Here is a 26,228-nt window from a genome sequence, read left to right on the forward strand (position 1 = left end):
TTGTTTGCCCAGTCCTCCAGCTTATCGAGGTCCCTTTGCAGTTCCTCACACTCCTCCCTGGTCCTAACTCTGGCGCAGAGCTTGGTATCGTCTGCAAATTTTATAACCTCACACTTTGCCTCCGTTTCCAGGTCATTGATAAATATGTTGAAGAGTAGCGGCCCCAGCACCGATCCCTGCGGCACACCGCTTGTGACTCCCCGCCAGTCAGAATATTGACCCTTTACTCCGACCCTCTGTAGTCTACCTGACAGCCAGTGCTTGATCCATCTGTGTACATCCCCGCCCACCCCGTGGTTCCACAGCTTCCTAAGCAGCCTTTCATGTGGCACCTTATCAAAGGCCTTTTGAAAATCGAGGTAAATGATGTCTATGGGTTCCCCTTTGTTCACCTGACTGCTTATTCCCTCAAAGAAGTACAGAAGGTTTGTCAGGCACGACCTTCCCTTACAGAATCCGTGCTGGCTTGTCCGCAGTAGGCCATTTTTCTCGATGTGCTCGCAAATGCTGTCCTTGATCATTGCTTCCACCATCTTCCCTATAACTGAAGTCAGGCTCACCAGCCTGTAGTTCCCGGGGTCACCTCTCGATCCCTTCTTAAAGATAGGTGTGACATTCGCCAGTTTCCAGTCCTCTGGTACCTCTCCAGTTTTCAAGGATAGGTTGCAAACATGCTGGATTGCGCCCGCTATTTCCTGACTTAGTTCCTTTAGAACCCTTGGGTGGATCCCGTCCCGTCCCGGTGATTTGCCACTTTTCAGTCTGTCAATCTGCTTGAGGACATCCTCCCGACTTACCTCTATATGCCCCAATCTTTTGGCCTGCTCCCCACTCATGAGCTCCTCTGAGTCCGGTATATTGGACGTGTCCTCGCTCGTGAAGACCGACGAGAAAACGTGTTCAACCTCTCAGCTACCTCTTTATCCTCCTTAATCACTCCCTTCCTATCCCCATCGTCCAATGGCCCCACCTCCTCTCTCACTGGTTGCTTCCCCTTTACGTAACTGAAGAATGCCTTGAAGTTTTTCGCCTCCCTGGCCAGCCCCATCTCGTATTTCCCTTTTGCTTTTCTAATCTCTCGGTGGCATTCCTTTTGGCATTTCCTGTGCTCCTGGTGATTTTCCTCCATTGGATCCCTCTTCCATTTCCGGAAGGACACTTTCTTGTCACTGATTACCCTCTTTACTTCAGGTGTCATCCAAACCGGGTCTTTTGACCGCTTGTTCTTGCGGCCTTTCCTGAAACTGGGGATGTACAGTTTTTGCGCTTCCTGCAGTGTGTCCCTGAGAAGAGTCCAGGCGCTCCCTACAGTCTCCATCCTAAAGCCGTTCCTGAGCTTCCTCCCCACCATTTTCCTCATAGCAACATAGTTCCCTTTCCTGAAGTTGAGCGCAGTCGTTGCGGTCCTCCCCACTATGGGTGACCCCCTTTCTAATGTGAATCTGATCACGTTGTGATCACTGTTGCCTAGTGTTCCTCCCACTTCTACCCCTCTTGCAGGCCCCCCTAATCCGTTAAGGATGAGGTCAAGAGTAGCATCCTCTCGCGTCGGTTCCTTGACTAGTTGCTCCATGAAGCAGTCCCTCACAGCTTCTATGAATCCTGCTTCCCTCGTGGAGTTGGAGTGTCCCGTACTCCAGTCTATCCCCGGGTAGTTGAAGTCCCCCATCACTGTTACACTTCCAGTCCTGCATTCCTGTCTCAGTTCTGCTTCCAAGTCTTGTCCTATTGTTTCTGACGCACCAGGCGGGCGATAATACAGCCCCAGCTTTATGTCTGCACTCTTCTTTCCCGGCAATTTGACCCATAGCGATTCTAGCTCCTCTGCCTTCTTAAATACATGCACACCATGATGATTATGGATCTCAACTGTTTGGCTTCTCTATTTAGTCTTCTGTGTTATTAGTGATTTTATTGTTATTTTTGTTTAACATTTTTGGCAAACCACCTCGTGCCCTTTGGTTAGAGAAGGTGGCCAATAAATATATAAATGCCTGAATTAACCTAATAAATAATAATGGAGCCCTTTTACTAAGTGGCACTAAGCACTAAGGCATGCTTACCACCACTTAAAAATTGTGTTAGCTCTGTTAAAGGGGGGATATTTAGAAGTCTTGAAGATACCAAAAACATTCTATTCCAATTACATTACATTAGTGACTTCTATTCCTCCTGTACCTTGCAGTTCTAAGCGTATTACAGTATAAGATAGCTGGACATTTCCAGGAAGTTACAATTTACAGTATAAGATTGCTGGACATTTCCAGGAAGTTGTCATTTAGGGACGCTACCACAGTAGATGCAGGGGACGCTTATACAGTGGATGCAGGGGAATTACAGATTAGGGAAGTTGAATAGTAAGGCAAAGGAGAGAGTTAGGATCACTAGAAGGGAAGAGAGGTTTAGGGTTGGTTGCTCGATAGGGTCATAGGGGTGATAATAGTAGAAGGGAGGGGGTTAGCTGGTAGTTTGCGTGGAGGGGGAGGAAGCGAGGGGGGGATAAGGAGGTTGTATAGTTTTTTTGGCCCACCAGTTATTAAAATTTTGGGAATCCACTTTGATCAAAATTTATCATTTGATATTCACATTAACACTCTTGTTAGAAAATGTTATTTTCTGCTATAGAAGCTTTGAACAATTAGGCCATATTTTGACCTTTCCTCCTTTAGGATATTGGTACAGTCACTAGGCACTTTAACCCCCTCTTCTACTAAACCGTGCTAGCGGTTTTAGCGCAGAGAGCCGCGCTGAATGGCCCACGCTTAGCAGGGTTTAGTAAAAGAGGCCCTAAGATTACTGTAACATCCTTTATTTGACAATCTATAAGAAAAACATCATGAGGTTGCAAGTTATTCAAAATGCAGCTGTTCGTTTAATATTCAGACTGAAAAAATTCGATCATGTGACAAAATATTAGCAAAAATTGCACTGGCTGCCAATTGAAGCGAAAATATTGTTTGTTTGGTTGTATATGTTTTAAGTCTTTACATGGTCTTTTACCTAGCTATTTTCTTGACCACTCTGAATTTGTTAATAGAAAACGCCCTTCATGGAGTTCGCAGATATTTGACTTTCCATCTATTAAGGGGTGTGATTACAACGATTCTTTGGCAGAATACTATCTTATCAGGCCGGTATATGGGATAAACATCCTGGTAATTTCATATTAAGTTCCAACACCTATCTGACATTTAGAAAATTGCTAAAACACACTAGTTGGTAAATATTTAACAAATGGATTATAATTCACTGTGAATGTCCAGTATCTTTACTCTGTAAACTACACAGAACTGAGAGGTAGCTGTGATATACAAGCATATTGGCATGTTATTTATTCCTATCCTACAAGATCATGAAGGGCATAGAGAGAGTAGAGAGGGACAGATTTTTCAAACTTTCAAAACATAAAAGAACAAGAGGGCATTCGGAAAAGTTGGAAGGAGACAGATTCAAAACGAATGCTAGGAAGTTTTTCTTTACCCAGCGTGTGGTGGACACCTGGAATGCACTTCCAGAGGACGTAATAGGACAGAGTACGGTACTGGAGTTCAAGAAAGGATTGGACAATTTCCTGCTGTAAAAAAGGATAGAGGGGTATAGATAGAGGGCTACTGCACAGGTCCTGGACCTGTTGGGCCGCCACGTGAGCGGACTGCTGGGCACAATGGACCTCAGGTCTGACCCAGTGGAGGCACTGCTTATGTTCTTATATTTATAGAGCTTGTTTTCTCTTTCCCTTTAAGAAGAGAGAGGGAGGTTAGTCTTTTGCTGAGAATTTTCAGCTGTCATTTTTAAAAATAATTAAAATCAGACACTGGAGAGAGAGGGAGCAAAGACAGTTCTGTGAACTCTAGTTGCCCAGTTTGTATTTGAGCTTGATAAGGGACTAGATCCTGCATTTATTTTTTAAACATCCTGAGGTTCAGTTCCTAGAATATAAAATTTGTGTCTTTCCAGATGTGGAAAGATCACAAAAGAAAATGAAACTTTTTTTTTTTTTATTAAGATATTGTGGATTGCAGCTGGGTGGCTTGTTCTCGTTACATTTTCCTTGTTTTAAAAATTAAGGGGGACATTCTATAAATAGTGCCAAACCTTAGGTGAGAAAAGCAAAAAGTGGAACCAGGGTCTGTTTATTTATTTATTTAAAAATGTATATACCGCATATAACTATGCGGTTTCCATATCACAAGGAAACCAAAATGGAATTGTCCAGATAAGAATGATGTGCACTAAAACAGTGTCCTCCAACTCATCTGGTAATGTGAAGATCTTTATTCCTCCAATATCACAATGATACATTCACCGTTTCAATGACTCGACGTGTATATGTTTCGGCCAACAGGCCTGACTCAGGAGTCTTAAAAGTCACAATTGATGATATTTGAAGTATACTGCCACCCATATAGATTTAACCAAAATTCAATATATCATGTAGGCCGACAATTGGCGACTACCAACGAACGTTTCACTGCTATACTGGCACCTAAGTTAATGAGAAACATCATTTAAAATGGTGAAAAATGGTAACCTCACAGTACCTACTGGCACCTAAATAAAAGGTGGCAGAATTGCGCCTACATAGGCACTTTATGGCGCTTAACACCACCATGGATATGGCCAATGCCGGAAGGGTAGATAGGCGCCATAAAGTACCTAAGTAGGCACAATTCACGAAATAGATAGGCATCGGATATGTAGGCCTGGAGAAACCTGGCCTACATTTCCGGCACCTATCTATCCTGGAGGTGCAATTTTCTCTATGGTGCCATTGCGTGATTGACACTTTTAAGGCTGCCGCCGATATCAATGCGGTATAAGGAATCTGGGCCTAAGGGTATATTTTGAGCTATCATATCTTAGAAGTTTGCTGGCTATCAAAGCAACTGCTGGTACTTGAGTGGATTACAATGTAAGAATAGCCATATTGGGTCAGACCAATGGTCCCAGTATCCTGTTTCCAAAGTGGCCAATCCAGGTCTCCCGCCACATCTTTTCATACCCACAGGTTTAATTTATGTTACACTTTCTGTGGCCAAAATTAATTCAAGGTGATGTACAACAAATAGCCATCTCATACAGTCCAATGTAATTTCAAAATCTGTTATTGTTTTGTTAGGTGTCGTCGACTCGTGTTCGAGTCCTAGCGACTTAATGAATTGCAGATCTAAAAAGAAATCGGTTTTTTGGTAGTCCAGAAAAGTTTTCCAGCGTCACCCCCATGGTTGTTGTCAACATATCCAGCCATCTGGTTGCAGGTTGCCCTCTTTGCCTGGTTCCTTTGATCTTCTCAAACATGATGTCCTTCTCCAATGATATCTCTCTTCTGATGGTGTGACCAAAATAAGACAGTCGCAATTTCATCATTTGGGCTTCGAGTGACCTAGTCGTTTGATCTCTACTATGGGGTAGATATTTAGGGGGGAATCCATCAATGTGTGCTACTGTTAAGATGGGTTATTTTACATCTTTAGCATGAAGTCTACTGGATAAAATAGGACCTTGTGCTAAAATAGCACAACTTGTGGTAAAATAACCTGTCTTAACAATAGCACACATTGATGAATTCCCCCCTTAGTGGCACTTAACCGGAGAGTGCCACTAAATCTCTGTTCTGACCACCACCTCTAATTAGCACCAGGGCAGAACTGGAGCAGACCTGGAAATTATCCAGGCAATGCAGGAGCCTTGAAAACAAACCAGGCATGCAGAGCTGTATAAAATGCTGTCATATCTAGGCCCAGTTAGTTATCTGGGTACGGCACTGAATACCAGCTAGAACCAGATAACTTCAGGCACGACCCAGATATTTGTCCCTCCCCCTCCCCCCAATATTCAGCGGGCCCTAGCTGGCCAGGAACAACTCCCGGTTGGCTAAGTACCGCGATAAACTTGGCAATTTGCACGCTCCAAAACATGGCCATTAAGAAGCGCAATTACACTAAATGAGCGAGCAAGGAAAGAAGCATAATAGCTGTTAAAGTGAAATGGACTAGCTATCATTGGGCTTAAGTTAAGTGCTTATTTGGTGAAATCAAATGAAATGGTTTTTTGTTGAATACATAAACTGGAAGTAAAGAAATAGAAAAAATAGAGTTGCATTTACATGAGGGTTTTTTTTTACCCCAATTTGGAGTGTTTAAAACATTGACACTTGGGTGTTTTGAGGTCATATTCCTCATTTTTACTAACGCTGGACCCCTTTTATCAAGCTGCGCTAGAGGTTTTTAGCAAGAGCTGGCGCGGTAAATATTCCAGCGCTCATAGAATTCCTATGAGCATCAGAGCACTTACCTCGCCAGCCCGTGCTAAAAACCTCTAACGCAGCTTGATAAAGGGGGAGGGGGGGAACACTGTTAGTAACATATTACTGGGTTTAAAAAAAAAAAATGACACTTTAAAATTTATCCTCCCTGTGCCCCTTTTACACAGGGGCGATAGCGATGCTGGCGCGGTAGATGCATCGAAGCTCATAGGAACTAAATGGGCCTCGGTGCACTGACCGCGGCAGCATTGCTACCCCAACATTGCAAAAAGAGCCCCTTGTAATAACAAATATTCCGGTCATACAATAAAAATCATCTTGATGAATTAGCAATGAGTAATCTCTTCTAAACCTTCAGGTATATTTTCTAATTATTTAGTGTCCAACAGAAACACTTGTAGCGTTATATAGAATAAACTTGGTTGTCTGGAAGGTTATTAGCATAACCACTGCTGACCCTGCATCTCCTTTTCTAGGTCCTCTTTATGTTGACAATGTGGAACCAGAAAAGGAAATTCTCATTGCAGCAACCTACACTTCAGTCAAAAGCAATCACCATGCAGTGATATCAAGACAGAAACTCATTTCAGGAGTTGGTTGGTCCAACTGTGGTTAAAAAAAAAAAAGACTCAACGCTGCAATTAAACTAAGGGAATAAAAATTATCTAAAAATGTAATCTGCATTAAAAAAACAGCTTTCTACCTGTTGCTTTAACTGATGTACAAGTCTATCTTTTTCACGTTTGAGGGCCATTACATCTTCCTGGGACTTCTTCTTCTTTGAGGCAGATAGTTCATGGAAAGCAATGCTAGCATCCTTGTCGGTGATTGCAGCAAGTAGTGCTTCCTGTCTGGGAAAAATAAAGAATGTTTGTTTCTCATTAGGAAAAGAAAGACATCTTTTTATATTACATTATTTATGTCGACATTTACAGACATTGTCGGTTTGTGATTGGTGAACATTGTGCTTTGAATCACTGCTGAACAGCAGATGGGCATCAAACCATAAACAGACTTAAAAGCAAAAGTCTAATAGATAATTCCTCAAATATTTCAGTACAGACATACTAAGAACAAATTAATTACAATGGGATGGATTTTCAAAGAGTGCTGAGTGCCTAATGGGGTCTGTTTACTACAAGGGCAATTTTCAAAGGTTATTTCTCTGCATAATTGGGAATTTAAGCATGGTCATGGGCTTTCTGAAAACTGTGCAACCTATCTACATGTAATATTATGAATTCAAGGGTAATTCTATTACAGGGTGCTTGGTAAATCAGGGCTATTCAAGTGGCTGACCACATTCTGTAAGCTGGATCACTGAGCCTTCCAATGTGCACTGCCGGGGTGTTGAGAGTTTTTGGTCCTGACGCCGCAGCCAGAAATGCTGTCATCTCACCCTCTCCATTTCCCACATTCACCAGGGTCTAACCAGTTTTTCTCCTGTATCTCTCCAGCCCCTTTTTTCTCAGGCAATCAGCAGCCACAACTCAAGGAGGCAGTTTCTGGCTGGATCTAGGCTCTTCCCTCGGTCACGTCTCTCCTGCACGGAAACAAGAAGTTTCATAAGGAGGAGGGACATGACTGAGGGAAGGACCTAGATCCAGCCAGAAGACACCTGTTTCAGTGATTGCAACTGGCCGTTTCTTGAGAAAAGAAAGACTGGAGAGATACAGGAGAGAGAGAGATATACACTGGAGAGACCTGGGGGAGGAGGGACCAGGACTGGGGGAAAGGGAGAAGTGAGATGCTAGTATCTCAAAAATGTGGGAGTGAGCAAGAGGATGGAAGGTTGGAAATAGAGGAGAAAGAGCAGATTTAGGAACATGGCATAAGTGGGTGTGTCTAAATATAAGTATGTATATGCCAATGTACGCTAACAGTCTATAAAAACCCTATTCTTCAAAAAATACATAAAACCAATATAACTCAAACAATAATATTCTGAATCCTGCCTACATTACCAACTACCCCTTAGCAAATTAGATAATATTCAATCTATTCCTAAATACTTTTTCAGATCATAGCAATTCTTATGTAATCTGCCTTGAACCGCAAGGTAAAGGCGGAATAGAAATCACTAATGTAATGTAATATAATGGAATCTTTGGCCCCAGTTATAGAAATGCCCCCTTAGTGGCACTTTAAGCACATTTTTAGTTGGAAGCATTCCAGTGGGGACAGTGAGTGCAGGATGAGCGTTATCATCCTTATTCTACCATCATAGCACCTAGATGTATCATTTGTGAGCTAAGATTATAGAATACTAACACTTACATGTGTGCTTGTAAGTGCTATTTGCACGCTGAGTAGTATTCTGCAATGTGAGTGTGCAAGACACATAGTGGGTCGGTTCAATAAAGGGCGCTCAAACTTTATATTGGTGGGTTTGAGTGCCAAATCAGTTATACAATACTAATGTTAAGTATCCATGCCTACTAACACCTTGATTATGGCTGGTGTAAATGGTTATGCCTAAATGCAGAAGTTTTGTGTGCAAATGTGGGAATTCTATAAAAGGTGCAAAGGAAAAATGGAACACTCATGCTCCGCCCATGTTCCTCCCAGGTGCTCTGCCCATGCTCCAACTAGTTGGCGCCTATTTTTTAGATGCTATATATAGAATCAGGGTAAATGAAGACGGCATGGGCACATCACTATTTTACGCACTTAGGGGGTCAATATTCGGCTATCTCCACCAATGGTGTTATTTTTGAATATTCAAAGCACTTAGAAACATAGAAACGTGAGGGCAGATAAAGGCCAAATGGCCCATCCAGTCTGCCCATCCAAAGTAAACATTATCTCTTCCTCTCTCTAAGAGATCCCACATGACTATCCCATGCTTTCTTGAATTCAGACACAGTCTCTGTCTCCACAACTTCCTCTGGGAGACTGTTCCAAGCATCTATCACCCTTTCCGTAAAAAAGTATTTCCTTAGATTACTCCTGAGCCTATCACCTCTTAACTTCATCCTGTGCCCTCTCATTCCAGAGCTTCCTTTCAATTGAAAGGGACTCGACTCATGCACATTTATGCCACATAGGTGTTTAAACATCTCTATCATGTCTCCCCTCTCCCGCCTTTCCTCCAAAGTAGAGAATGACACGGTGACGGTTTACCCGCGGCCACCGCATTTAAGCCGCGGGTCACCGCCGAAAACAGGGAAGAAAACTAGCAGTCGCTGCGGTGACGGGGACAAGGCCATTCACCGACCGCGGAAACGTTGAACAGGTTTGTCCCCGCGGGCCAATGTACCCCCTTCTAGGAACCGCTATTTCACCGTGCTCCTCATTTGTCATTTCAACCCTTCCTGCCAATCGCAGCAGAAGGGTACCCAACCCATCCTGCCGGTCCTCCCAATGGCCTCCCCTAAGATCGCCGGCAGGAGGGTACCCAACCCCTCCTGCTGGACCCCCCCCCCAACGAACCCTCCCACCCCGGAACCCCCTTAGTCTTACTTTTCAAGTTGGACCGGACAGCTCCTCGCTCGTCTGGCCAGCAGGCCTGCCTCCGTCCAAATGAGGCGGGCCCGCCCCTCCCCTCCCCTGCCTCCCAATGGCCTCCCCTAAGATCGCCGGCAGGAGGGTACCCAACCCCTCCTGCTGGACCCCCCCCCAACGAACCCTCCCACCCCGGAACCCCCTTAGTCTTACTTTTCAAGTTGGACCGGACAGCTCCTCGCTCGTCTGGCCAGCAGGCCTGCCTCCGTCCAAATGAGGCGGGCCCGCCCCTCCCCTCCCCTGCCTAACCCACAGGATCCTAGGGCCTGATTGGCCCAAGCACCTAAGGCCCCTCCTATAGCGGGAGTGGCTTTAGGTGCCTAGACCAATCAGGCCCTAGGATCCTGTGGGTTGGGCAGGGTAGGGGCGGGCCCGCCTCATTTGGACGGAGGCAGGCCTGCTGGCCAGACGAGCGAGGAGCTGTCCGGTCCAACTTGAAAAGTAAGACTAAGGGGGTTCCGGGGTGGGAGGGTTCGTTGGGGGGGGGGTCCAGCAGGAGGGGTTGGGTACCCTCCTGCCGGCGATCTTAGGGGAGGCCATTGGGAGGCAGGGGAGGGGAGGGTAGGGGCGGGCCCGCCTCATTTGGACGGAGGCAGGCCTGCTGGCCAGACGAGCGAGGAGCTGTCCGGTCCAACTTGAAAAGTAAGACTAAGGGGGTTCCGGGGTGGGAGGGTTCGTTGGGGGGGGGTCCAGCAGGAGGGGTTGGGTACCCTCCTGCCGGCGATCTTAGGGGAGGCCATTGGGAGGACCGGCAGGAGGGGTTGGGTACCCTTCTGCTGCGATTGTCGGGAGTGCCGTTGGGGGGGTCTACATGAGGGGTTGGGTGCCCTCCTGCCGTGATCGCTGGGGGGAGGGGAGACTTGCAGCCGTAGCCGCGGTCACTATGCTAATCACGGCAGCATTTAAAGTACATGTCGTGTTTGTTTTTGCATTGCTAGCCCCAGGGGTGGTGGAAGATTAGTGATTGAAAAACTGTATGAAAAATAACTATTTTAAATTTAGTGATCAAAATGTGTCAGTTTTGAGAATTTTTATTAATTAATTTTTTCTCTGCGTGTTTTGTTTTTGTATAGTTATTAACTAATATTTAACTAAGTTTTAAAGTTTTAAAGAATGTTTCCTTTATACGTAAATAAAGAAAAGTGAATGGGATTGCAGTGGCGGTGACGGGGCGGTGAATGGGGTGGCAGTGGCGGTGACGGGGCGGTGAAGAGGATGGTGAGACGGGGACGGGGCGGTGACGGGGATGGTGAGACGGGGACGGGGCGGTGACGGGGATGGTGAGACGGGGACGGGGCGGTGACGGGGACCAATTTTTTCACCGTGTCATTCTCTAATTGTGGGTCAATATTAAACTCCAACCTGATTTAAGCTATGCTAGTGTCAGGATCTTGGACTTAAGCAGAGCTGACATCGTGGGAATGGAATAAAACTGATGAGGGTCTCTATTAGAATTCTGTGAGCTGAAGGGTACAGACGAACTTTGTTCAGCAATAAATACTGTAAACAGAGAAAGAAACTGATATGGCTCTCTTAGGAGAGAATTGAAATAGTAAGAGTAAAAAGGTTAGCATTTAAAACAAAAACCCAGGCAGAATTATCCAGAAAAAAACAAGGGGGGTAAGAATGGCTGAAGAGCAGAGGTTGAGTACATAAACAGAGAAGACCAGACCTTCAAGTCTTTTATAGAGAATGACACGGCGGTTGTTGGCCGCGGCTAGCTGCGGGTAACTCGCCAAAACAGTGACCAAAAAAAAGGTCACCGCGACTTCAGGGACAAGGCCATTCACCGTCCCGTGGAGCGGTGAATGGTAGGACGGGGCAGTGAACAAGTAGTGAATGCTCGGTGAACGAGTGTTCGATCCGGCAGCCCACTCTCTCCCGCCGGCCATGCATGCATCTCCCTCCCTCCTTTTCCCTTACCTTTTCTTCTTGAAACTGGCGATTTCTATAAGGCTACGAACTGTATTACAGCTGGAGCCTTGAAGTCGCATCACGTTGCCTACTGGAAAAAGTCTCCTCTGACGCAACTTCCTGTTTCCGGTTGCATCGGAGGAGACTTTTCTAGCAGGCAACCCGACGTGACTTCAAGGCTCCGGCTGTAATACAGCTCGTAGCCTTATAGAAATCGCCATTTTCAAGAAGAGAAGGTAAGGGAAAAGGAGGGAGGGAGGGAAATGCACGGCTGGCCGGCGTCAGGGAGCTGCTGGACTGCGTGAAGGGTGCTGGGGGTGGGGGGATGGAGAGGAGAAGACGCTGAAGACGGGGATGGTGACGGGCGGTGAAAGAGACAGCGGGGAGAGTGACGGGGCGGTGAAGGGGACGGCAGAGACAGGGACGGGGCGGTGCAGAGGATGGTGGTCCGGGGACGGGACGGTGACGGGGACAGAATTTTTCCCTGCGTCATTCTCTAGTCTATTAACAAACATTTGAAGTGGAAGTCTTGTTACTTTTCAATCAGCCCTTGTAATCCCCCCTTTTACAAAACTGTAATAGCGGTTTTTAGCGCAGACCAGCACACTGAATGCTTTGCGCTGCTCCTGACGATCACTATAAGTATAACTGGGGCAATGAGGGGATTAAGTGACTTGCCCAGGGTCACAAGGAGCAGCAAGGGATTTGAACCCACAACCTCAGGGTGCTAAGGCTGTAACTCTAACCACTGTGCCAAACATTAGTACTAGTTTGGAGGCAGATTAGTTTTCTAATACCAGTTCCATATAGGATCTCGTTCAGAAGCTCTCCTGAGAAATCAAGGTATAAAAAAGCAGCACTAGACTCATATTTCTGCAAGAATTATAAGGCACAGCAAAACTTAACATTTAAATAGAAATGCCAGAAAGGAGCCTCCAAGATTCAATAATAAATGGCTTCCTGCTAATCACTGTAAGAATGTGGATTACAAAATGTATAAATTTAACATAAGTAGCAAATTTGGATCTCTTGAACCTTTTCTCATTCTCCTACTCCCCTCATGCCTCCGTATAATTACCAATAAACATGCCAAAAAGTTATATGGCCAAGACTTAAAGGTTTCTAGAGAATACATGTAAATATTTGGAGGGTAATATTTCAAAAGGGACCAAAGGAAAACAGTTCATTTTAGCTACTCTTAAAGTTATGAGGCCAGGATTAATTTTAGATAAACACTAGCGTTTTATTTCATACGTAGACATTAGTTCATTTGTTATACCCCATTTTACAATAATCAGTTATTATTTATAATTCTATATTTATAAATAATGGCAAGCTTGACATAACCTAGCTGTATAATCTCTAATCTAAATGTAAAAAAAATAAAATAAAAAATATCCTAATTACAGTCAAACCTCGGTTTACGAGTGTTTTGCAAGTTGAGCAAAACACTCAGCAAACTTTTGACTCGATTTGCGAGCACCCTCCTCCCCCCCCCCCGATAACCGGCATCGCTCCCCCCCCCGCTCGCAAAGGCCCCCACGCTCCAACCGGTCCCCCCACACACACAAACCGGTCCCCCCCGCCCAAACAACTTAAACTCCCTCCCCCCCCCCGGTCTGGCACCGGCACGCAGGCACAGATCGTGCCGGTGCCTAGAAGATCTTCCGGCTTCTGCCTGCCTTGAGCATGCATCTGCACATGCTCAAGGACTTCTAAGTCTCCCTCCTTGGACCGCAAGAACTCACGGCAACCAATCAGCTAGTAGCTCCGCACGGGCAGGAATGAAGGAAGGTCACTCCTGCCGCGATTCACCGCTGGACCACCAGGGATATTTAAGGTACGCTGCGGAGGCGGGAGGGAGATAAAAATAACTAGAATTGGGACAAGAGGCGGGAGGGATCCCACCTGTCCTGGCCACCAGGGATACTTAAGGTACGTGGAAGAGGTGGGAGGGAGATAAAAATAATTAGAGCGCTGACCTGAATATAAACCAAGACCCCCATTTTGGGGCCTGTTTTTGGCCCCAAAATCTCAGTTTATATGACTCTATAGGGTACATTTGTATGAGGGGGTGCTGTAAAGTTCTCAGCCCAACCAAGAAGAAAATGACGTGGACATGGTTCAATCAATAATCTGAAATAAAGTCAAAACATAGAATTTTGTTTCAGCAAATTGGCACTTAACGAAATAAGATAACACTCATTTCAGCTACAGTGGCAAAATAACGCTTAGAATTTAGGAAGTTGGTTGATTGGGCTGAGAACTTTTCAGCACCCCCTCATACCAGCTTTCAAACAGGGACCCTAAGGAGCCTCTGTGCAGAGCTTTCAAAATGAAATCTCCATGGTTTAAATTTTTATTTACCCCCAAGGGCGTCCTAACCTAGGCGACATTTATAGAATGAGCCTCTCACTGTCTATGGCAGTACACAATGTTTGAGGAAAAGAAAACTGGGTCTCTCTTTCTTAAAACAAAGTGTACAGTTGCAATACTTTGACTCCAATATGCATTAACTTTATAAAATAATTTTATTAGTTTTTATTAGTTTTTATAGTAGAAAATATAGAGCAGTTCGAGGTACAAAACAGCAGCATACGCCAACAGGCACTGCAGAATAAATGTCTCTTTATGTACATGTGAATATAGAATGCACAAGAAAAGAATATAGGATAATTCTCCATAGCATATAAATCCAGAAATATAGCATATAAAAACTAATAAAATTATTTTGAACTTAAAAAAAAACTTTATAAAAAATGAATCTATAGAGCATTTCAACATTTGTAATTATGTCTGCGTTCCTACTTTAATGAGCAGTTATCTTCTTGTAGACACAAAAACAAAACTAAAACATTCGAATCATACCATTTAAATCAATATCTGTGATTTTTGTTCATATTCCCCTTAGAAAACAGGAATTCTAAGCAGTCACTTTAAAATAATGTACGTAGCCTTAGTATAATTACATGACTAAAAAAAATGGATTTTCTCCACCTTATTCAATTTGCTGTTGTCTAGAAACAGGTTCTGGCATAAAGTCTATATCTAATCATATCATTAATCAAACTGTTCAACACTGGTACACTGCCCAAACTGGATAGCAATCTGTCTTCCGACACACGTTTTTCTGATTCCAAAAGAAATGCAGTAATCTTACAAGCAAAAGATGACGACAGCGTGGAAGGCGATTCCAAAGGCGTATTGTTTAACATTCTAGAAATGCAAACCCAAAGGCCGACTTTAGCAAAGTTACTATCCCTTATCATCTGCAACACAGTCTGTCTATGATTAAAAGAAGAACTTTAATATATTGTATGTAAAGGAAGCGAAAAATGTCTTCGTGAAATAGATAAGATAATACAAGGGGGGGAATAAATCTATATAGCAGTGTGCTGGAGGCTGCACCGAACAAAGTACACTGTATACAGTATTTTATCAAACTACAGCCTAAACACATGTCAAAAAGAATAATTTCTTTAACATATATGGAGAATGTCTGAGCAAAAGGGTCTGCTCACTAACATATATATTTAGTCAAGGCTAACAATGGATAAAAGTATGTACTAAGAAGAGATTTTAATAACCCTCATTTGTCATTCATCTTGCTGGAGCTATTCAAGATACAGCTAATAAAACAAAAAAATGGTGTTAGCCACCCTGAAATAATTCTCCGTAGAAATAAGAGAAAATGGAAGAGCCATCACTAACGATAAATGCTTTCTTCAAGGGTTGACTTGCAGTTAACCTCTGCAGAGGACTTCACAGAAATGTCTAACACATAACTGCACTGTCACTTATCATAATCATTCTAAAAGGGTTTTTATAAACACTGCTGTTCCATACCCTGACTATAGGTCTAGCAATTCCCTACTTAAAATCTTACTATTTGAACCCTAGCTTATTTTTTTATAGCATGTAAATATGGTTTAGGGTTTTTGTTGTTTTTTTTTACTAGTAAATTGTTTTATTTTAGCACAAATCCCATTTTATGCAGTGAGACCTAGTTACTAATAACTGGGGTTAACAGTAAAATTGCATGTCTTAAAGGTAGCCCATGTTGATAACTTTCCCCCCTTAATTCAAGAAAAAAATGTTTCCGGATATCAAAATCCCTGCTATATGTGATAAAAGTGGAACGAGGATAGAACATTCAGGCCACTGTGACATCACTGATGAGTTTGGTTCTCAGGCATTGGTGGAATGAGGCATTATGACATCACAACATTGGTTCTGGTTACCAAAGAGTGAAACTCTGCACACTAAGGGGGGAAGTTATCAACATGGGCTACTGTTAAGATTATTTTACTGCTAATTCATGTTATTTTCACACAGGCCCCATTTTATACAGCGAGACCTAGTTACTAATACCTGGGGTTAACAGTAAAATAGCATGTCTTAAAGGTAGCCCATGTTGATAACTTACCCCCTTAATTCAAGAAAAAAATGTTTCCGGATAGCAAATTCCCTGCTATATGTGATAAAAGTGGAACGAGGATAGAACATTCAGGCCATTGTGACATCACTGATGAGTTTGGTTCTCAGGCATTGGTGGAATGAGGCATTATGACATCACAACATTGGTTCTGCACACTAAGGGAGGAAGTTATCAACATGGGCTAATGTTAACATTATTTTACTGCTAATTCATGTTATTTTCACACAGGCCCCATTTTATACAGCGAGACCTAGTTACTAATACCTGGGGTTAACAGTAAAATAGTTTGTCTCAATGGTAACCTGCTTTGATAATTTTTACCTTCATGTTCATAATTATGTTCATCATTTTTCCTCCTACTAGTATATACCAGCCAAGTAAATGAAAAAAAATAAATATGACAACAAACACACTCTTGCTGTGCTTAGAATTTTAAGAGAGTGTGTTTGTCATCATTTTTCCTCTACATATTTTATAAAATAGTTTTTTAAGTAGAAATATTCCATTCCCTCCATTCCCAGCTACGGACAAGATTTAACCTGCATTGAAGATGCAGACCAAATTTTTATAATCATAACAAAATAAATTTCTGCTAATCAAGCAGCATAGAGCAGAACTGCATAACCCTGATCCCCAAAAATGTATAAATAGGTCAAGTTTTCCTGGTTATTTATGCAAATGAATTGGGATCTCAGACAAAATGCATGCTGAATATTCATTCTGGCTATCTTAAAGGCCAGCTGTTTGCTACCTTGAATTATCAGACTGTCAACTTCTGCAGTTGAAATCAAGGAAGCTAATTAATGAGCGCCCATGGCTGTGGGCCGACGGCAGCTGGCGGAGCTGGTCCCAGCTCATGCCTCACATCCCGCACCGCTGGCCGTGGACAGACAAGAAAAGGTTGGCATTCATGCCCTTCCAGCATGTGATGTCTAACATACAGCTGTAATCTGTCAGAGCTCCATCTGCCGATCCCTGAATGGGAGCTGCATTGTTTAATAATCAACCCTATATATTCTAAACCCCTGCTGGCAATGCCATGCTATGTCCCGCGTGGGTGAACGGCTAAGTGTTCTATTAGCGCTTTTACAAGGCACATGCTGCTACCTGAAATCGCTATCAATGTAACTCTATGACTTTTAGCCATCTGGTCCGTTTTAGTCTACCAATCCACCTTTACCAAATCCACCTTTCAGTTTACGTCACCCAGTATCATCCCTGTATCTGACCTTGTGTTAGGGGGGGACTAGCTCCCAGCCTGACAGCTGTGCCTCGAATAGGGACTGGTGTACTGGCCTGCAGGGGGCAAAGTGATGGGCCTAATATCTGGTGTTCTGGGGTGTTCGAAAGGAAAAGAGACGCTACGGCTGGTGCGACATGGAATTAGCCACCCTAAAACAAAAGGCACAACGCACGACAACTGGAAAGAATACGGAACGAAACAAAGAACGAAAAGGATAACACAATATGGAGATCTAGGATAAATGAGTACAAGAGAACCATCAAAGAACGGCGTACCTTCTACTCTAACAAAATAGGATCTTCAACAACTAATAGCAAAGAATTCTTCAGAATAATTAACGCCCTATTTGAGATAGACCGCCTCAAAAGATATTACCATACCCCCGCACACAGAAAGAAACCCAGCAGACCGGTGCTGGAAAAACCTTAACTGGTTCTAATTTCTCCAGCTTTATTAAATTTATGCTAGTTCCTACTGCCAAGACAACTGCACGCCCTGAATTATCTAACAAATAGCATGAAATTCTCAATATTGCACAAATATTATTCAGGATTCGCACACAGTACCGCACTGAAACAGCCTCTCTTGTGGACTACCTCACCCACATGCACAGTTTAGGTGCACTAATCCTCACATTCACCTGAGCAATGCGTTTGACCAAATAGACCACAAAATATTACTAAGCTGTCCAATTGATTCGAAGGCTTCACCAAGTCAACAGTGGGCAAGTCTACTCCCAATCATGACCAACTCCCAAGGCTCCCCTCTATCACCTAACCCTTAACAGTCTATACATGTCTACACTAGGCCATGAACTATCCAAATTAAATCTTCAAACGTACATATACACTGATTACATCATATCAACCCATCTCATCCTTCATCGATGATGTAGAACAATAGACAAAACTTCAAATAAAACTAAAACCTGAAACTAAAATATTTGTGACTACCCCAACAAACTAATACAAAGAACCATTAGTCAGGTTTCGAGGGAGAAACTTCCCACTTAACCCTTCCACAAAATCCTAAGAATGAGCTTGGCTCAGCAACTGGCCTTTGACACCCACACTTGCATCTTAGTAAATTGCTGCTACCTACTATGGAAACAATGTACAATGAAACCATACCTCGACTTTGTATCATTACAGGTCCCATCACTAAATTTAAGCTCGCTGGACAACTGCAACATCAACTACCTAGGATCCTACAAAAACTACCAACACGGTTAAGAAAAAGGCAGCACATGCCTGACTGGCCTGCCTTTTTGTGTCATTCAAGGATATGCCCAAATCAAGCCGAGGACCCTCGCATAGAAACCAGTCATCGCATGATTCGTGAATCCAGTCTTAAAAATTCAGGTTTTAGTTTAGGTAAATGTACTTGATATAAGACTGTAGTACAGACCTTAGGAGACCAAAAGAGGAGCCTTCTATCTTCCAGGGAACAGCCGCTACAGCAGCCTTTGGCACCCCCCAGTGCTCCTACATGTCCAATCAGCACTGTATCCTGCTATTCAGCCCTGCTCCGGCCATGGGGCCCCCAAATGGTTCCATACAACACCTCTGACCGACAAGGCAGGCCACACTGTAGACCCGCAAAAAAAGGGGCCTCCCTTTAATCTGATTCCAACGGGCAGCTGACAGAGGCCGAATCACCCGACTGTAGTCCGGGAGCCTCGTGCATCTGGCTGTCTTCCTCTGTCCTTACCTGCTTCCCCTGCGGAGGACCTGGGTAGGCGCTGAAACGTACGTGCCAGGGAGATGGGAACAGACCATCAGCAACGATTGCACCACGTGGCCGCCGTCATGTTGTCTATCTCCCCCGCGTTCCTCTCCATGCTGCTGAGGGCCTTTTTCAAAGGGGAAATCGCCCTTCCTCGCCCACCTGGGCCCAATCTAGCCTCTCATCACTCATACCAACATCCCGCATTGCCCTTAAGGACAGACAACGTGGCCTTAATGCGTCAAAATCCCCCCCTCCCAGAATCTGCAATGATGCGAGTAGTAACGAATCTGGAGCTCTCCTACCTTTCGCTTGCTAGCAGCTGGTGGGGCATGGCCAGGAGAGCGCTGTGAGCACCAAACCACCAACACGGCCCCTCCTTTAATCCGCCCCATGCGGCTCACACGACTTGACCGCCGCAGCGTCTGGCTACTCGAAAAGGCAACCGTGGGCAAACTGGCAGCAGGGGTGTCGTTTTGCTCCCGATTGGGCTGTTCAGGCCGACACTGGACTCGGGAAGCGAGTTGCTGCCCGACTCCGCTTTTGCCGCTATGGCTCAGGAAGTGCTGGAACGCTCCTGCTCCCCCGCCCAGCAGGCAAGCATGCAGGCAGGCCGCGCCAAAAAGGAAACAGGAGAGGCAACTCTCCATCGGCCACGCGGCACACTCACGATCCACTCGGCCGCCGCCCAGCGCTCCGATGCCGCTGGCCAAGAGCGAAGCAGGCTGGCCAACCGCAACAATGCTCCCATTTGAGCGCGAGGGGCCACCCCGAGGAAGGGACCAAACGTTCCTCGCTGCCCACCCGTCACTTCCCCATGCTCTCCCTGCAGTGGCTCCCATCTACCATTGGACACTCTGCACAGGGAATCCATGAAGGAGCCGTGAGCAGAGACAAGAAATAAAAGAGATGATACCTTTCCTAGTTCATGGAAGTATCTCGGAAATGGTTATAAACAAACCTTCTTTTAATTTATTAACTTTGATAATATTAAATGCATCAAGAGTCAAATGAATGTTCACTGGCTGGATCATCCTTAGTCCTAATAGACTGATTTATCAATGATGAAAAAACAAGAAATAATTTCCAAATCTTAATGTTCCCAGAAGGAACAATAGATTTCTGTTGAATCAACCTGTAGCATATTAGACAAACCTTGTTAACAAAGTGTTTCTACAGTAAAGTTCACCTTCCTATGTGTTTGCAGCACACTCAATGAATTTATTTATATTGCTAATAGGAAATACCAAGTTATAAATAAATTAAAACAATGTCTAGACTTTAAACTCATTAATAAAGTTCAAAGTCTAGACATTGTTTTAATTTATTTATAACTTGGCATTTTCTATTAGAATTGTAAATAAATTCATTGAGTGTGTTGCAAACATTTATATGGACGAACGGTGCAGTCAGAAACAGATTCGCTGATTTTGCATGCAATGCCAAACGCAGCCCTGCATAAATCACACTGTTGTGGGAATTACGTGCAAAAAAACTTTTTAAAATTTTGCATTAAATCATTCTGCACACAATAGGGTCCTTGCATTAAAGTGCATTTGATTTTGCAGTTGCATGCCTTAATGCAGTAAATTGACATGCAGTAAGTGCAAATTCTATGAGGAAACTATTAGAGCATGTCCTTCGCAGGTCCCATGTTTAAATCTTCACTAGCAAGTATTAGCCTGGTCACAATTAGCGTCGATGGAGGTAGTAGGGATGGATATGGTGACAGAATTCAAAAAGGCATGGGACGATCACAGAGGGGTAAATTCTGTAAAGGACGTCTAAAAGTTAGGTACTGTTTAGACATCCAGCAGCACAATGTTGAGCGCGATTCTATTAAGTATAAACACACAATAGAGAATCGCGCTCAGCGGTGCTCAGTGAATTTAAGGGCGTCTGTATAGTTGGGTGTGCTTTATAGAATTGCCTTTTAGGCATCACGTAGATGTCTTCACAACATCTATAACATTATCACGATTTTATGCTGTTTTTTACATTAAAATTGTAGGCAGTAAAATGGCATGCAGAAGGCAGCCCAATGTTACAGAAGCCCCACTATAATATTTTATTTATTGATCTTTTAATTATTTATATTCTGCTACTTTATCACATTTCCCTTTTGTCTTGGTGGGCTCAAAGGGATGAAGTGACTTGCCCAGGGACACAAGGAGCAGTAAAGGGTTTCAACCCACAACCTCAGAGTAACAGCACCACACACACACTCAGATATTAAACCACATGTCAATTCAAAAGCCAAGCTTATATCCTCTTGATTCATAAGCAGGCATTTCTCTAGGATAAATATCAAACATACACCTTTAACACTTGTCCAGTTCCTCTTTGGCCTCTGTGTTCTTCAATCAAAGCACACGGACTTATAATAATGGAAAATGAATTACTCAAGCAAAGCACATGATAAAATATATTGCATACTAAACCTCATTCCCAAACTTTAAGAAAATAAGAAGAGAAACCCTACTCACAATGGCAGTACCTTTAACCACTGAGTCACATGTGCTTCTTTTTAGGCAGAGGTTCCTGCCATGTGAGATGATACCTTAGGAGATCATAGCCATCTCAGGGTGAAAATAAGTTTCCCTCTGGACCCTGGAAAGGGCAGAGTGCAAATGTAAATGGCAAAGTCCACAACCCATACTTTCTTATGAGACCAAAAAGAAGCTGTTAAGGTACTGGGAGGTGTGTGATGGGGGGGGGGGGGGATTGTGTGGAGGATGGAAGCAGTGCCTTTAACCATTCTGCCATCTAGGTGCATACTGATGATGTCAAAATGATGTCAAGATTGTGCATCAGACATGTCTACTTGCTCTGAGTCACAGCCATTGTGAGTAGGGTGCCTCTTTGCGGATGATACCAAAATCTGCAATAGAGTAGACATGCCGGATGATGTGAATAACATGAAGAAAGACCTGGCGAAGCTTGAAGAATGGTCTGAAATTTGGCAGCTAAAATTTAATGCTAAGAAATGCAAGGTCATGCATTTGGGCTGCGAAAACCTGAGGGAAAGGTACAGTTTAGGGGGGTGATGAACTTATGTGCACGACGGAAGAGTGGGACTTGGGTGTGATTGTATGTGATGATCTTAAGGTGGCCAAACAGGTTGAAAAGGTGACGGCAAAAGCTAGACAGATGCTAGGTTGCATAGGGAGAGGTATGGCAAGTAGAGTGGTGGAGACAAAGAATGTATCTTAATTTAAGAAAGTATGGGACAAGCATGTACGATTTCTTGGTAAGAGAAAGAGATAGTAGATGGTATGGATAAGTCATATGTTGCCTGATATTTGGCAGTATTTAGCTGGCAGGAAACAACTCCTGGCTGATTAAATACTGTTAAATTGGCTAACCACAGATATTCAGCGGGAGATAGCAGGCTATGTAGCAGACAAGTAATCGCCATAAACAGCTCAATTGGGCCACTAAAGAAAGTGTTTTATCTTTTCCAAGTTCTTTTCCATCACTAATTTTATATTTCAGCACTCACACCATAACAATGCATTGGTTGCAAAGCAACTGCTTTGCAACACCGAATCATGGGAGGCAAAGAGGCATTTGTTACTAACGGATAATGTAACTTGCCAAACAAATACTCCCTGCTGGTGACATGACCACCTAGTGACCCCCAAAATTGTTTTAACAATGTGAAAAATATCTCTCTCCAGTAGGAAATGGCATTTCTTTTTAAATTGAACGTATGCTTACATACAGATAAATGGGATTCAGAGTCACCTTCTCTGTTTCCAATTTCAATCGTTTTTGAAATCCAGCCCAAACCTAAATAAATAAACCTTGATACTAAGTGGAAACTTAGAGCAGGGAGAGCCTTGCAGTTTCACAAACAGCTTTTTTCCATTTTTCAAAATCTAAACTTCAAGCCAGACACATGGCAGGTAATGAAAAGAAACAAGTCTGGCAGGCCCTACGTGATTCCGAGCTGACAATACACCAGACATTTAAAAAATATAATTTGACAAACATAATCAGGCTCATATTCAGATTCTGAGAGATTGCCTGCGATCTTCCGCGGTTTGCGGTGATACCAGAAATTCAATGCCGACACCATATCTGGTGAGCAGTGTTGAATTTCTGGTCTCTTTCTGGCTGGTAAAACATAGCCATCTATGCTTATATTCAATGGTTAGCCAGCTAAGTCTCAACAGCCAAAGATATACCACCCTTTTAAGCAATTGTCTTTGGTCGCCAAACTTAACCGGTGAGCCACTGAATATTGGCGGTGACCGGCTATGTCACAGACACAACATAGGTGGTGACTGGCCAATCCGGAACAATACTATATTAAAAAAATCACCAAAGCAAAAAACTCGTCAGCTCTTTTCAAAATTCTTAAATAACTAACTTATTTCAAACACAAACCAGTCACTCTCATTGATGAATTTCCATTAGCCCAAAGTTTAGCTGATTTCTTTCAGATGAAAATCAACTTAATAAGGACCAAAATTACAAGTAAAGCTACTAATTCCTCGGGTGCTACCATTTCCATCACCGTCGACAAGGAAGTAGTTAAGAACAACTCTCTAACTGCTTCTTGTTCCAATTTCTTTTTACAGTCTCTAAAAGATATTGAACGCATAATTCATTCCATTAATATAAAGGGTTCCAAAGCAGAACTTCTTCCCCCTTTCATTCCAAAACATCACTTCTTTATTTTTGGTCCCTATATTCTTCAAATCATTCATAAAAGTCTTACTACAGCCAGTCTACCAGCAGATTGGAAACATTCGATCCTCTATCCTATTATCAAAGACCCCCAAAATAACTCTAAGGATTGCGCAAACTATCGTCCAATTGCGAATCTCCCATTTCTAGCAAAATTAACCAAAAAAACTTGTCTTTCATCAGCTTTCGGATTTTATTGACAAAACACAGACTTTGCACTCCAATCAAACAGGATTCCGCAAAAATCATTCAACAGAACATTCTCTCTTAGGACTCACCAGAACCATTCATTACTACCTTGATCAACAGAAGTCCGTCCTTCTTATCTCTTTAGACCTTGCCACCGCTTTTGACACCATAGATCACCAACTTCTACTTCAAAGACTTGCCTCCATTGGTGTATCGGATCAAGTTCTCGAATGGTTTAAAACCTATTTTTCTGATAGGGTTTCCACTGTTCATTTCAATAACTCTGTCTCTAAGGGCTCCTTTTACAAAGCTGCACTAGTGGTTTTAGCAAGCGCTAAATTGCCACACGCGCTAGACGCTGATGTTAGTTCTAGCCGCGTAGTGCGGGTTTAGCGCACGCTAAAATTCTGTGTGTGCTAAAAACGCTATCGGCAGCTTAGTAAAAGGAGCCCTAAGTCTTTTAATTCCAACTTTGGCATCCCACAAGATTCCATACTGTCCCCCTTACTCTTCAATATTTATCTGGCCCCCTCTTCTAACCCTCAGTCAATCGATCGGATTCACTGTCTATGCTTACGCCGACGATCTTCAACTTCTTCACACCATTGACCCCACTAACCATAATGACATTGCCACCATCAATCTTAAATTAGCCAAAATTTATGATTGACTAAATTCAAATATGCTTTCTTTAAGCATTTCTAAAACACGTACCGTTCTTTTTCCATGGAAAGAAGGTTTAGAGTTAATCGCACCGGTCCATTGACAATATCTCACTCGAATCAACTCCAACAACCAAAATATTAGGTGTCATTATTGATAATAAACTTTCATTCCGTTCCCAAATCAGTGGTCTGGTCAAAAACTGTTTCTACAAACTTAGGATGATCAGATCTTTGGTCCCCCTCCTTGATGTAAATTCTCTTAATGTTTTAATTCATTCCCTCATAATATCTAAAATTGATTATTGTAACTCATTATATAAAGGGTTGTGTCAAAAAGATATAAAACGCCTTCAACTCATACAAAATACAGCTATCAAAATCATTTCGGGTTCCCAAAAATTTTATTATATCACCCCTTTGTTACAAAAAGCTCATTGGCTGCCAATTTCACACCGGATCGCCTATAAAATTGCTCTTTTAACCTTTAAAACTATATACCCCTGCATTCATAGATAGATTACTGATTCCTTATGACCCTCCCAGAACTTGAAGTTTTTTGTTCAAGGACGCTTTTGAAAAATAGACAACACAATTTTACAAAACACCAAACTTCTTAGATCTAAATTAGATTTCTGTATAGATTATAGATTCATCTTTTTTCTCCCCCCCCCCCCCTTTTTTCCTTTTTGTATTACCTACCAAATGTTTTCTTTCTCTCTTTAAAGATTGTAGTTCACCCCTCTCACCTTCTGTACCAGTTATGTATTAGAATGGATAGAATTTTATTGTAATTATGTAAAAGAGTTTTGTTCTATCCCCCATTTTTAAAATGTTATACGCTTTGAAGTTTTTGATATTGCGTACATAACAAAAATTTAATAAACTTGAAACTTAAGATCGGCCTCTCAACATTCCCTTAATGTGGGGATTTGTTGCTATTTGCTTGTATAAGTCGGGGGTCTTGCCCCTGTTCTTCTCTACTGGTTGTACTTTTGGTACTCTTTGTTTGGTTTGGTGTGTATTTGCTGATGTCTTTTTGTCTTTCTTTCATAAATAAAAAGCTTTTATTTAAAAATAATAATAATAATAATAATTGGTACTCGTCGTACTCTTATTTTCTCAGTTACTGCCCCATTAATCTGGAACTCTCTCCCCTATACCTCAGAGCCAAACAAAACTTGGAGAAATTTAAAAGTAGCCTAAAATGCTTTCTCTTTAAAGACACCTATAATTGATTTATTACATATGTATTTAATTCTGCATTATTTAATTTGTCCCGTTTTCCTTACTGTACTTTCCTTTTATGTGCTCTTTCATAATAAATTGTAGTTCTTCCCTTTTTTCCCCAATGTTCTCATGTCAAAAGTAAGTTTGTTTTGTTGGTCTATGTTTAATATTTACTGTTTGTCCCCTATCTATCTATTTTAAATTATAATGTACAACACTTTGTACCCCCGGAGAAGCGTTTAATCAAAATTCAAATAATCTGGGGGTTAAAGAAAGGATTGGACAATTTCCTGCTGGAAAAGGGGATAGAGGGGTATAGATAGAGGATTACTGCACAGGTCCTGGACCTGTTGGGCCGCCGCG

The 26,228-nt window shown here is 42.8% G+C and overlaps 1 protein-coding gene across 8 annotated transcripts in view; it reads right to left on the bottom strand.

The window, feature by feature from the left end:
* Nucleotides 1–26,228, bottom strand: part of ERC2 (ELKS/RAB6-interacting/CAST family member 2) — a 779,911-nt gene that overhangs the window by 264,433 nt on the left and 489,250 nt on the right. For all 8 annotated transcript variants that reach the window (XR_004537423.1, XR_004537420.1, XR_004537424.1 and 5 more), the window contains one exon: nucleotides 6,969–7,116. Coding sequence is in view for 1 of the 8 variants with exons in the window: in XM_033926752.1 (XP_033782643.1) it covers nucleotides 6,969–7,116 (148 nt within the window). In the remaining 7 variants the exon portion in view is untranslated. The remainder of the gene's footprint in view (nucleotides 1–6,968; nucleotides 7,117–26,228) is intronic.

This window comes from Geotrypetes seraphini, chromosome 17 (assembly GCF_902459505.1).
Source record: "Geotrypetes seraphini chromosome 17, aGeoSer1.1, whole genome shotgun sequence".
Classification (NCBI taxonomy): Eukaryota; Metazoa; Chordata; class Amphibia; order Gymnophiona; family Dermophiidae; genus Geotrypetes; species Geotrypetes seraphini.